Source organism: Ursus arctos, unplaced genomic scaffold (genome assembly GCF_023065955.2).
Source record: "Ursus arctos isolate Adak ecotype North America unplaced genomic scaffold, UrsArc2.0 scaffold_16, whole genome shotgun sequence".
NCBI lineage: Eukaryota > Metazoa > Chordata > Mammalia > Carnivora > Ursidae > Ursus > Ursus arctos.
The window spans coordinates 28,850,603-28,864,510 of record NW_026622830.1 but is presented as its reverse complement, the minus strand read 5'-3'; the positions used below and the strand labels follow the sequence as shown (position 1 = coordinate 28,864,510).

General features: G+C 44.5%; 1 protein-coding gene across 3 annotated transcripts in view; it reads left to right on the top strand.

Annotated features, from left to right (window-relative positions):
* Window positions 1-13,908, top strand: part of DNAAF9 (dynein axonemal assembly factor 9) — a 166,574-nt gene that overhangs the window by 90,028 nt on the left and 62,638 nt on the right. For all 3 annotated transcript variants that reach the window (XM_048222196.2, XM_057312636.1, XM_026503087.4), the window contains 7 exons: window positions 141-276; window positions 4,233-4,314; window positions 5,294-5,330; window positions 9,581-9,668; window positions 10,903-10,979; window positions 12,703-12,747; window positions 13,127-13,172. In XM_048222196.2, the coding sequence (XP_048078153.1) occupies window positions 141-276; window positions 4,233-4,314; window positions 5,294-5,330; window positions 9,581-9,668; window positions 10,903-10,979; window positions 12,703-12,747; window positions 13,127-13,172 (511 nt within the window). The remainder of the gene's footprint in view (window positions 1-140; window positions 277-4,232; window positions 4,315-5,293; window positions 5,331-9,580; window positions 9,669-10,902; window positions 10,980-12,702; window positions 12,748-13,126; window positions 13,173-13,908) is intronic.

The following is a 13,908-nucleotide window of genomic DNA, read 5'->3' as shown; positions in this document are numbered from 1 at the left end:
AAGGAGTGTTAGGAGGACTGTATTGACCACTTTGCTCAGACTGCAGGACACCACTCTGAAAACCCCAAGAACCCACTCACTAGGGAGTTGCCCTAGCTAGGACTTTCTTTTCTAATCACATTTTTGGTTTGCCATTCCAGCCCTAATAGGCAGCCATTCGTTCTCTTCGGTAATCACTCCACACGAGAAAATCTGAATGCTGGCAACTTTAACTTCCCTTCTGAAGGGCATCTGGTACGCAGCACTGGTCCCAATGGGAGCTTTGCCAAACACATGGTGAGTGGCTTGACCACCTGGAGCTTAATTTATTAAATAGGGAGGAGGGGAGGATAAGGGGCACCTTTCCAGTTCACGTATTGATTTAATCTTGAACTTGAAGTTGTTTTGGAGTGAAAGGAGTGATTGCAAACTGACTGTATTTTTATATAAGTACTAGGTATAATTTGAAAACATCATTGTTAGTTTTTAAATATTTGAAGGAGAAAGCTTAAAAAATACTTTCTCAGACCACACTCTTTAAGTTGTTGTAATAATATTGTCAGTAGAGTAAGAATTTTAAATTAACTTGCAAATAGACTCATTCCAAGCCTACTAGGTTTGATATGTCTTGACTGTTACATTTCAGGACATAAACTTTGAGGATCACTGTTCTTTTATTGAGGGTGCCAGGGAGAAGACTTTTGCATTTGGTGGTAAATTGTCTGCTACATTCTTTTCAAGGAGACATTAGACTGAAATATGTGACTCTAGTGATTGTAAAAGGCTATGGAAATTTAAGTATTTTCAAAATGTTCCTGACAATCAGGAAAGCTGGAGAGGTAGGTACTATTTTTTAGTTTTGATTGGGGAACATGAAAACCTAAATCTCTCTGGACTGAATCTCTCATGGACTAAATCTCTCTGCCTCCAAGCTGGTCAGAAATGTAGGGCTACTCGAATGGATATGCTGTGAGGATCTTACTGCCCTGTAACGGGAGAGCTCAGACCTCGTTTTAACCCACCAGAGCATCCTGGGAATACTCAGGAAATGCCAAATGGCATAGGGTTCTTTGTGTAATCTTACGTGTTGACTATGTATGTTAAAACTAAAGGAGCTTAGCTGATTTCTGCTTCTGGGAAGATGGAGTAGACATACTTTTTCCAATTCCTTCTATTGAGTACAACTAAAAACCCTGGACATTATATGTAAAACAAACATGGGAAGACTCTGGAAGGTAGAAGACAGGCTGGCTGAGGAGCTTAGAACCAAAGGGACAAAATGGCAGTGAGTTTTCTGGGGTTCCTTTTTGCCTATATACCCCAGACTGGATACTGGAGAAAATGACAACCCAGAAATGCCAATAGGCACAGACATGAAAAGCCTGCTGTCTCTGGCAGAAGGACTAGGAAGGGGACAGCCTAGTGAGACAGAAAACTTTTAGACAATAGCTATTCTACTCTAGCCAAACCCCTCAGAAAAAAACTGCCTCTCTATCCACCCCTACCAGTAAGGGCTAAGTGAAGAACCTAGATGTATGTCTACCTTGCCAGGCTGCAATGGAACGCCATTGTCTTATCCCAACCCCTGTTAGGATTAATGTTAGAGAAGGCCCATTGAGGAGCCATAGCTTTCATCCACTGGGCACCAGTGAACCCTCCTTCCCCTGCAGTATCAATGGAGAACACAGGAGGGGCGCCTGGGTGGCACAGCGGTTAAGCGTCTGCCTTCGGCTCAGGGCGTGATCCCGGTGTTGTGGGATCGAGCCCCACATCAGGCTTCTCCGCTGGGAGCCTGCTTCTTCCTCTCCCACTCCCCCTGCTTGTGTTCCCTCTCTCGCTGGCTGTCTCTATCTCTGTCAAATAAATAAATAAAATCTTAAAAAAAAAAAATGGAGAACACAGGAGAGCCTGGGTGTCCATCCCTACCCAGCGGTAATGAGGTGTTCTTCCTTCTATCATTGGAGGCCAGTGGAGAGTCAGGACTTTCACCACCACTCAGCCATAACAAGGCTACCCCACCCACCCACCCACAGTGTCTGTCACTCTCCCAAGCCAGGGTGGCATCAGCGGAGGCAGACTAGGGAATCTGAACTCCTGTTCTTGCCCAGCAGTGACAAGGAGCCCACGCGCATGGATGGTCACACGCACACACACACACACTCACTTACTCCTACCTGGTGGTAACAAAGCAGCATGCTCCCCTGTTTACCCAGGGAAGCAGCGTCAGAGGAGGTCTGCTAAATTGCAAGATTAAGTAACATCCAGGGCAGACTTCCACTCGCAGCACTGTCATGTAGAGAGCTTGGAAATCATCTCTCCTATCCTTACAAGAAAAAAATTGAAAAACTGAAAACCAACAACTTTTCTTGGACTCATCAAAGAACTAAAGTCTCAAGGCAAACCCACTCCGAGATCTAGAGAGCCAGGTGAATCCAGGGAATCACAGCCAGTGTCCGCTTACCTGGAGCAGAAGCCACACTTAAGTAATAATTTGGTGAATTCCTGGAGGCTAAGTATGAACTAGAGTGAGAGTGGGAAACCCCTGAAGGACACAGTCTTAGAGGGGCCCCCACACATCTATGGGTTTAATTTCTTTCTGTAAACCTAAAACTGCTCTATTTTTTTAATTTAGCAAATTCTTTGTACAACTTTTTTTATATACAACTTTCTATAATAATTGGGGATCTTTATTTAATAAACAGAAAACTTAATGAAGTCAAGGAACTTACCTGAGATCTGGTCCTGGAGTCGGGGGAGGGGGGTCCTAGATTTTGACCTTTCATCTTCACTTATCTCTTTTTCAATGTAACATACTTACCCTTCCATTTCTGTGCCGTTTCTGAATAATTAACAGATTAATAGGTGACATGTAAAACATGCAAATCCAAATTATCTGAGCAGTTGTACGTTATGTAGGTAAATTTGTTGTACCCGTTTGTTTTAATGCGTCAAAACATTAGATGTTAATCTACGCTTATACAAATTTATGATATGATCTAAGGAAGCAGGTTTGAAACAAATGGCACCTTTAAAAGAAACTTTCAATTAGGGGAAATTTGGAAATCCAAGAAATATGTTTTATTGAGGAAATATGCCTATTAACCAAGAAATAGAAATACGTACATGCGTTTTTATTTAGGGTCTTGTGACTTCCTTAAAGATTGGAGTAGAATGAATATGTGTGTCACATTTAGCTATTTGTTCATATGTTGCACTAATTTCTTTTGCTTTAGTTCTTATGGTAGCATTTTTGTGTTTTATAACCGATATCCTGGGAATCCTGATGAGATGCTGGATTTTCAAAAGAAAAGGACATCTGTATCCATCTTTGTATAAATAACTAAACGGAAGAAGAATAAAAAATTCTATTTGTTTAAATTTTTTTTTTAAAGATTTTGTTTATTTGAGAGAAAGAGAGCACGCAAATGAGAGAGCACAAGTAGGGGGAGAGAGGTAGAGGGAGAGGGAGAAGCAGACTCCTCACTGAGCAGGGAGCCTGATGCGGGGCTCAGTCCCAGGACACTAAGATCATGACCTGATCCAAAGGCAGCTCCTTAACTAACTGAGCCACCCAGGTGACCTGAAGAATAAGAATTTTTTAATCTCTTCTCCAAGGCCTATGTACAGAGATGAAATACAAATGAAGGTGGGAACCTGGGGCACACCCTCCTTTCCTGACTTTGTAGCTGCCCTCACGCATCTCCCTGTCATGTCGCAAGGTCCTCAGTGCGAAAGTTCTGGACTATTAATGGCAGTCAAAACCCAAGCACATTTTCTCTCTTCCTTCTAAGTTGTGAATTCATTAGCATCATGCGCTGACCCAACAGCAACCTCACAATATAGTCAAGGTTCAAAACACAACACAAGGGGCACCTGGGTGGCTTAGTCGGTGAAGTGCCTGCCTTCAGCTCAGGTCATGATCCCAGGGTCCTGGGATCGAGTCCTGTATCAGGCTCCCCGCCCCTCCGGGAACCTGCTTCTCCCTCTCCCTCAGCCTGCCGCTCCTCCTGCTTGTGCTCTCTCTCTCACTTTCTCTCTCTCTCAAATAAATAAGTAAAATCTTAAAAAAATACAACACAAAATACTTTTGGTAAAACAACAATTAAAGGTAATCTTTCCCCCTGTGCCTCTAAAAAATAATAAATCATCTGTTGGTGAGATAAAATTGATTTCCATTGACTATATAATTTTCGTTTTTCAAAAGTACACACCTAAGTCCCTGCTCCTTCTTTACTTTTTTGTGTGACATCCAGGTCGTACAGTGCGTCTCACCAAAGGGACCCCTTGCTTGTTCAAGAACATACTTTTTTGGAGCTACTCACATTCCTTACTTGGGTAAGTCCCTGTAAGTTGTCATCTCATCAGCTTCTCTAATGAATAATTTCTCCCATGAATTAGAAATGGACTCATAATTTACTGCTTTCCTCAGAAGCTCATGATATCCACTTTGTAAGCCTCCAACTCCCTGTCTGCTTCCAGATGGAGAGTTGGTGCACCTAACACATTTCTCAAAGAATGTATTTCAGGAGAAATAATTATCAGCTCAACATGTATATAGTGTAACCATGTGTGAGTGTGCTCAGTGTGTGCTCGGTGCCAGAGGGAAGGCAAAGATAAGTAAGTCCTGCTTGGGGATAGCAGGAGATACGGGCTACAGTGAGAATGTGGATGAGTCAGCCAGGTGCCTGCTGTTCTGGTGAAGAGGTGCCATGGGAGAAGGGAACATTCACAGGAGCAAGTGCTCCATGCTGCAGGGCCATCCAGAAAGGTTAGGCCCACTGGGGCTGCCCTTCTTGCTGGGGTAACCAGAAGTTGCAGACATCCAAAGAGACCTAGAGAAGAACCTCTAGAATGAATGAGGATCTCAGCACTGCTCCATAGAGCAGAGTACAGCCGAAACCAGATTTTCACCTAGGTGTTGCTCTATAAGCCGCAAAACTCTGAAAGAAGCATGATAATTAAGGGTCAGCTAGTTAAGGAGAAGATAAAGGAGTCAGAACTGAGCCCATTTAATTATGCCTTATAATTTAAAAAATTAAAAATAAAGGCAAAAACATTCCAGAGCCTAAGATTCCCCAGGTCTTCTCTGGTGTTTAGAGGTGATGCTGAGTGGGTTGTCAAAATCAGTGTCAGGAGTGAAGGTCTAGGAAGATACTGGGAAAAGCTAGTGTTTGTGATTGTACTGTATTTAACCTAAAAGGAAAAAAAATGTAGTACTTGATATGTCCTTCAAATTAAGAAATTCTAGCCTCCTTGTGAAGTGTTTGCATGTCCCGTGATCTTGTCACACTTAATTCCTGGTCCTCTTTCACAGGTGACGAGAATAAGCTGCCCAAGAAAACGGAACAAATGTAAGTCTTCATTTCTATTTTATGTTTTCTTTCTCAAAGTTGAGTTACTCAGAAGTTGTGGCTGTCCCGTCTAACTCCTTTGAGATCAGTGGTGGGTAGGATATTTGGGTGAAGCGGTGAACAGAGCTGTGGTTTCCTAGCCCCTGTCTCAGCTTGGAGTCCTGCCAGCTTTGCCATGTGCTCCTCTCTCCAGAACTCAGAGACTTCCTACCTGCAAACCCACCCATTTCAATGGTGTAATTCTTCTTACTATGTCTTCTACATAATACATTTCTTATCAGGGGCTTTCCCAAAAATAAAACATCCTGAAATACATTGGGAGAATCTGTGTGAAACCCCTTCTGATCTGAGCAGTGTTTCCTCTGGATTCGACTCTTGGGCTTAGGGAATAGAGCTAGGATCTGAACTCAGGCTGTGCAACTTTAAACAAGTCCTAGTGTTGACTTTGCTCCTCTCACATATAACAGGAAACCAAAGATAAGAAATAAACTCGTTAATGTTTATGTTAGTCTGCTGGGGCTATCATAACAAAATATCACAGATTGGATCTCTTAAACAGTAGAAATTTATTTTCTCACAGTTCTGGAGGCTAGAAGTCCAAGTTCCAGGTACCAGCAGGGTTGGTCTCTGGCGAGCCCTCTCTCCTTGAGTTGCAGACCAACACCTTGTTGTTGTGTCCTCACCTGGTCTTTCCTCTGAGCTCTTGTGGAGAAACAGAAATCTCTTGGGGCGCCTGGGTGGCACAGTGGTTGGGCGTCTGCCTTCGGCTCAGGGCGTGATCCCGGCGATCTGGGATCGAGCCCCACATCGGGCTCTTCTGCTGTGAGCCTGCTTCTTCCTCTCCCACTCCCCCTGCTTGTGTTCCCTCTCTCACTGGCTGTCTCTATCTCTGTCAAATAAATAAAATCTTAAAAAAAAAAAAAAAAAAAAAAAAGAAATCTCTGGTGTGTCTTCCTCTTCTTAAAAGGATCCAATCCTACTGGATTAGGTCCCTACTCTTATGACCTCATTTAACTTTAATGACCTTCTTAAAGGTCCTATCTCTGCATATAGTCGCATTGAAGGTTCAACATGAGTTTTAGAAGGACTCAATTCAATCCATAACAATGCTGGAACTAGTGAGTTCCAAAGAGGAATTTTCCATCAGAAATATGAACATAATAGAGTTCTATTGTTACCTAATTAAATATTCCAGCATAAAGTACTGGGGTCTAGACAAGTGCTTCCCAAAGGCCAATAGTGACAGGCCACAAAGAATCATCTAAGTGTCTTTTTATAAATATAATCTTCAGGCTATAATAATTCCCAGGATTACTGAATCAGAATTTCTGAGGTAGGAACTACTTAGCTATATCAGAAAAAAATATAGTGTAAGGAATATAATCGTACTGCAGAAAATTTGGAAAATAGAAAAACAAGATCAGCCATATTTCCTCCTCTTTGGCACTACCCATTAGTATCTTACTGTGTATCTTTCTGGGTTTTTAAAAATTACACATTTAGGTTTTGTATAGCTGTAATTAATGTGTATGCAGTTTTTTAGTGTGTGAGTTTTCTGCCATTTAGCAACAAGTCAGCCAGATTCTCATATGAGTATGGGTATATATAGTCTTGCTTTGGACCTGCTGGTATTACTTTTGTTTTTTTGCTTTTTTTTTTTAAGTGAGAGCACGTACACACATGAGCAGTGTGGAGAGGGGCAGAGGGAAAGGGAGAGAGAGAATCTTAAGCAGGCTCCATACCCATCATGGAGCCCGATGTGGGGCTCGATCTCATGACCCTGAGATCATGACCTGAGCTGAAATTAAAAGTCGAATGCTTAACCAACTGAGCCACCCAGGCGCCCCTATACCTGCTGGTACTTCTGTCCCAGCTGTGCTTAGCCACTGGGTCTTCATTCTGGACCCTTAGGAACTTCTCCTAAACCAAATTCATTGGTGCCCTGCTTCAGGGACTAGTATTGACTAGTGCTTGGGCCTACATCCAGAGACTTGCTGAATCACAGAGCTGGTGGAACTTGGGCCTTATAGAGTCCTGGTGAAGGCAACAACAGCACCATCCAGGCATGAGTCTCAGGCCTCCCATTCAGGCCATTTTATGAGTCCATAGCCAGGTGGCTTTGCATTCAGCTCTTGTCTGAGGGTTTGTATCAGAGAAGGCCAAGCAGTGGGGAGGCCAAAACATTGTTGGTACTGAGTGATGTCTGAGTCAAGCTGGGTGGGGAAAGGAGGAAGGGCATCTTTATATGTCTTTGGTGTTGGTGTCAAGGTGTGGAGGATTCTGGTCTTACCTGGAAGTGGCCACACTCATTGTCAGTGTCCCTACCAGACCCCTACCTACCAAGACATACCCCTCTGTCGTGTCCTGGCCGGCAATCTTCAGGATATGTTGATCCTCGGAGCTGTCATTTTGTTATGTATACTTTTTCTGTCTTTTTTTCTTCTACCCAAATCTCTTACCTAAAATGTAGAGGTGTGGTGTGGGAGCCAGGGAGAAAATTGAAGGAATTGACGGTGTGACATGGCACAGTAGAAAAGTACCAGGCTGATGGAACACCTGAATTCAAGTCTGCCATTCATCTTCTGTGCCTTGAACAATTTATTCCACCTCCAGAGGCCCTGTTTGCTTCTTCTGTAAGACGAGAGAGTTAGACCAGATCATTTCTGGGTTCCTTCCTGCTTTCCAACTCCAGTCACCTTCCTTTACTTGTTACAAGATTTTCAGGTATAAAAATAGACCTATTCTTAGGCAAGTCTTTATCAGTTTCTTGCCAGGGACCTTCCCTGCCTTTCAGGGCCTTGTGGATGAATGCCTTCTCTCTATAATTATCCTGATAAGATCCCAGATCCCTAAAGTAGTGATTCTCAACCAAGGGCAGTTTTACTGCTCCTCTTCCTCCAGCCCCACCCCCAGGGACCTTTGACAATGTCTGCAGACATTTTTGTTATCCCAACTAGGGGTAATACTGGCCTCTAAGGGATAGAGGCCAGGGGTGTTGCCAAACATCCTGTAGAGAACAGGACAGACCCCATGACAAAGAATTATCTGGCCCAAAATGCAGAGATTGAAAATTTCTGCTTAAGGGGAACTAGTCTTAGATTTTGGATTTTCTAGGGACCTTCATAACAGTCCCAGTTTGGTGAAGGAAGAAACCTTCTTATAATCACTTGGGGAAGTGAGAAGTCTAAGAAAAAGGGCAAGATTGGGGAGTGGGGGGCAGGGAGCTTTAGGAAGGGAATGTTTGCCCTCAGAAGCACGCTTTATTCTCTCGATCAGGTAAGCTGCTTGGAAAGTGGTGTGCAGCTGGTAATTTAAGTTTAAGTGGAGCTCATCTTCTCCTCCGAGGTAATCTTTTTTGCTCCTGAGGTCTCCCACCCTGAGGTTCCAGTTACAGCCAGCCCTTAGTAGCCCTGGGAGGAGATGACATGAAGGTGTGGTGCGGTTGGTCCCAAAAAAGCAGAAAGTCTGTACCATGACACTGAAGGGATTCAGGCTCCTGACATAGAGGGGCTAGGGAGCCTGCGGAGTTCTCTTCTGTTGAATCACAAACAGGGAGGGTTGGTCTTCTGAGCAGAGCCGGCTTTTCTTATCATGGTTTAATAAGAGCAAAGGATAGGGACACCTGGGTAGCACAGTTGGTTAAACGTCTCAGTCTTGGTTTCAGCTCAGGTCATGATCTCAAGGTCATGAGATTGAGCCCCGCATTGGGCTCTGTGCTCAGCATGGAGTCAGCTTGGTATTCTCCCTCTGCCCCTCCTCCTACTCACAGTCTCGCTCTCCCTCTAAAATGAATACATAAATCTTAAAAAAAAAAAAAAAAAGCTCTATAAAACTTAAAAAGAAAAGAGCAAAGTATAAATCAGGTGGGCCACATGGCTTTTAAAAGGTTTAGAGATCAGGGATGCCTGGGTGGCTCAGTTGGTTAAGCATCCAGCTATTGATTTCGGCTCAGATCATGATCTCAGGTCCTGGGATCAAGCCCTGAGTCAGGCTCCACGCTTAGCAGGGAGTCCGCTTGAGATTCTCTCTGTCTTTGCCCCTCCCGAAACTCCCCCATGCACACACACACTTTCTCTCTCTCTGAAATAATAAATCAATCTTTATAAAAGGTTTAGAAATTAATGAGTTCTGTTTTTACACTTTTCTCATTCTTTTTAAAAAGCAGTTCCTTAGGGAGTATCATTTATATGCATGCAGCTTTTGTTGAAACTTTGTGATGCTGTAGTTAACCCATATTTTTTGTTCTAAAGTAGGCTCTTGTCCCAGGTGTATGCTGCTGTTATAGAGGCTGTTTTGTCTGGCATTGCATGTTATGCTAAAACTTCCAGTCTAACAAAGGTAATTTAAATACCACTTTTCTCTTCCTTAGTAGTAATTTCAATGTAAACCTTCCTATCCATCTGTTTTGGCTTTGGACTTGTGGTAGTAGTCAGTTTTGTGTGAGCTTGGGCCTCAGTGGAGCTGGCACCGAAGAGGTGCCTGGAGAGTGCTGAGCTTCTGCCGCCTGTGACCGAAGTGCCCCTGTCCTAGGAATGACCGCTAATCAGCACTTCTTTGTAGGTATCTGGTTGTGTTAAAGAAAAATCATTCTGTAGCGTATTGTTGTACTTACTGGCTTTTAAAAATGTTTGTTTATTTATTTATTTATTTATTTATTTATTTAACTAGCTTTTTAAAAAGCTTTTTAAAAGTTAAAAAATAAAAATATAGATTTTTCTACTGTGAATTTAATAAAGTTAGGTAAGTTTGTCTTGAGCTACATAATGTGATTTCCTATAATTCAGTGTTTAAAAAAAACAACTAAAAATTAGAAAGTCTGACTTGCCTGTCCTAGACAAGCACATGTATTCTCGTTCTCTGACCGTTCTCTTCCTTGCTGTTTTGCGGTTAACCTGTCCTGCTGAGTTGGATTCCTATATCTGACCCAGTAAGGAGATGAGAAGAGTCGGCTTGATGCCTCCCAATGCCAATAGGACCTTTCCTGAAGGAAGCCATTTGACATTGGAAAGGTTGTGTATGATGTAGATACCAGAGAGACTGTAGCTGTAGTCACCAGCTCCCTGCCATTTCCCCTCCTCACTGAACTTGAATCCCTGGTACGATTTGGGATTTCTCAGCCCTTTAGCTGAAGGCTTATGCAATATCAGTTCTCACACTTTTTTTTTTTAACTGATCTTTTGTAAATCTAGATATTTGAATATCGTAGCATCTGGCAGAAACTCCAAGGGCAATAGTCCTTCCCCAAGGGCCGAGGGAGAGGGGAGGAGGAAATGCTTTTCCACACCTCACAATGGCATCATCCTGGCTGGTTACAGTGCCTGGCAGATCAGGTTCCAGTGCCCACCTGCCTGAATGAAGTGCTTCCTGTGAACCCAGCACAAAGAAAGCAGGCAACTGTTTCCCTTCACATAATGTTTTCACTTTGATCTGTTGATGTATACAAAGCAGTCATGTAGAGGGGAGGGGCACAGTGTTCTCCTGGCCAAATGTTAGAAGGGTACTTCCTATCAGTGATGTGTACTCTTTCCTGCTGTGAAAGCTAATTGTCTCTGTTCTGTCATTGTTCTTACAGGCAAAGGAGGTAGCAGAGCAGACCCTGGGATCTGGGTTAGACTCCTTTGAGTTGATGCAGTTTAAGGCAGCCCTACGGTAAGCAACAGCTGCTATTTTCTATAAGGAATTATTTTTAATGTTTTTTTTTATAAAGACCCTTTTCTGTCTTGTGTTTGATATTCTGTCTTCCCTCTGAGAAATGTTCCGGTAAAATAAGGGGATATCTGAAAGAGAAACATTCGTGATCAGGGCTTTGAGAGGCCAAGGAGCCAAAGATGGAGGAACTGTATGAAAAAGAGTCAGGCACATTTCCCGATGCCAGAGTGGGAGGCAGATCAATGGCAGAAGCATCAGAGACCTGAAGGACCCAGGTTCAGAGGTTAGAAAGGTGAAACTGGGGACATGATGGGTGAAGTTTGTTAGGATCAGGGCCCCTGGGCACGTAGAGACAGTTTCTTTTCAGGAGAGCCTGGCCCTGGGCCTCCGATGCCTCTCAGGTAGTAGACACCCTGAGTCTGGCCTCGTCTCAGGGGCTAGACACTCTGGGAACTGGGCTTGCTGGCAGTCCCACCATCATATATCTCCTGGCACATCACAGGGGCTCTCTATGTGGTGTGTGTCCATAGCTAAACTTTCACAAACCCAGTCCACCTAACCTTCCACCTGGCCTGTATGAGGACCACTAGGTGCACTTTTTTGCAAAAGACACCACCGACGTTAGGGAATTTTTTTTAGAACACGTATGGGATGTGCCCTGTGGTGCATCAGCTCCATGCCCCACATTTTCTTACATCTACAGTGCTGGGTAGTAAGAAAGAACATTGAGAAAGGGAAGTCAGTCAGTTGACATAACAAGAATTCTATTGCTGCAGCTCCAGAAGTGGAGGTGAGAGCCAGATTTTTTTGGTGCAAGACTTTAGGCCTCTTTCCTCTGTGTCTTCTAGATCTTGTAGCTCTGGCCATGAGAGGAGAGGGATAGAAGAAGTTTGTTTCCTTAAGGCCTTGCGCTGGCCTAGGCTATCTATTCCTGGCAGACCTGAGTTTGAAGAAGCTCCTTTGCTTTCCAGCTGTGTGACTTTGGGCAAGACAAGGAGCTCTGTACATCTGTTTCTTTGTCTTTCCACCATGCAGAGTGACTTAGCATGTAAATGTTAGCTGCTGTCGCATTGGGGCCTTCTGTGTCACCATCGACATGGCTGGCATAGTCATTCCCTTCCTCCTTTCCTCGGGGCTTTGTGTAGGCCACTCAGCCTTTCCAGGGTAGGCCACCCAGCCTTTCCAGGATAGGGCACCTTTCCAACCCAAAGCCTTTTAGGCCTGGGCATACCTCCCTAGCTGGAGGAAGGAACCAGAAAAGAATACCTGTCAATGGGAGGAGCATCTCCCAGGGCTAGCCGTCTATCTGGAGCCCCTGACACTACCTCAGATTAGCAAATCATCTCCTGAGAGGAACACAGGACTTGGCCTCTGCTTGGGCTCTGAGCAGGGATGGCAGCTTGACCCAAAGGTGGTAAAGAAGAGGAGGATCAGGACAGTATGTCACAGCTGTGGGGCAGGAGACCGTGAGCCAGTAGAGGGTCTTCCCAGTCTACCTAGACAACAGTTCTATGGTTCTCTCCTGCTCTGTCCAAGAATCAAGCCAGCCCTGAGAATCTGCACAGAGGCAGAGCTGTGACTGGAGTCAGACGCTGGCCCCACACTTGGCAAATGTGCCATGAGGACCTAGCACAGGTGCCCTGCGGCAGCAGGTGTCTGGGGAGTGGCCAACGGTGTGATTAGCGAGAACAGACTGACTTTTTATTTTGTTTTGGGTCTCCAGCTCCAAGATGGCTTTTCATATCCATGCTGTGAATAATCAGGGAAGGTAAGTGTATGTTTGTGGTGCATGCTCATTTGGGGCAAGTTTTAGGAACAAAAAGAGAAGAGAGGCTATCTTGTAACTGCTGATGTGGGTGGTCTTCTTAGAGTTCTACACCTGGCAATGGCATTATGCCAGGATTGGGCCTGGGACTAGCTATGCTTAGCTGAGACCTTATACCCTGAGTGCTTCCCACTGAAAGACAGGCATGGGAGTAGGGGGTGGACCTAATTTCTTCCAGTGGCCTACATACTAATTCTGCATACATGTAACCCAGTGTTTTGAAACGCCCTAAAAGAAATCTGGGTCTGTGGGTTGCTGCCAAGTTGAGAAAAGAGAACATTGTAAATGTAATATATGTTCCTCCTGTCTCTTCCTCTTCTAGGATTGTGCCTCTGGACAGTGAAGATAGCTTATACTTCGTGAAGACGGTAAGCAGAGCTGTTACCAGTCAGCTGGCAGGGAGTGGCCTATAGAGGGACATCTAAAAGGGGTGAGAAAGGAGTAGGTGGGAGTGTTGGGCAGTCTTTCCCTGAGGAAACTGGTCTAATCTCAGGAGTGTTCCAGCTGCAGCTGTGGTGACCCTGTGATTTTGATGGTGCCCAGGCAGCTGTACCAGGCCCACATCATATCCCATGCCTCAGCTTCCCAGGGTCCAGAGTCTTATCTGGGGGCTGGGGGAGACACTTCTTCCTAAAGTTAGGAAGGCTTCCTCCAAGAGAGTGAGACTCCTCTGACCTCATGTGGAAATGTGAACTGAGGACAAGCCTGCCTCAACACAGACCAATGAATTTTCAGTGGATTCTCTGTGTTCCAGGGCCTGAGTTGATGCCCTTAACAGGGGTCTGTGAAAATAAATAAAACAACAAAAACCGGGGCCCAAGTCTCCAGTGAAGTGGGTAGTCAGAGCAGAACTTTCCAACCCATTTGCTGGGGGCACCCTGATGGGACGGGGGCATGGTTCAGAGATGCAGAAATATTGGTCCCCAGGTGGGCTGGCTGACATGGCCCGGGGGAGCAGAGTTTCTAGACCAGTTACTCCTGGTCACAAGCCAAGTTCTCCATTTAGCCCAGTGCATCCTAATGTGCAGAAAATTGGCAAGCGATGCATGAGAGGATGGTAGCTATCCAGCCAAGATTCTGGTTGCAATATATATGGGCACAGAT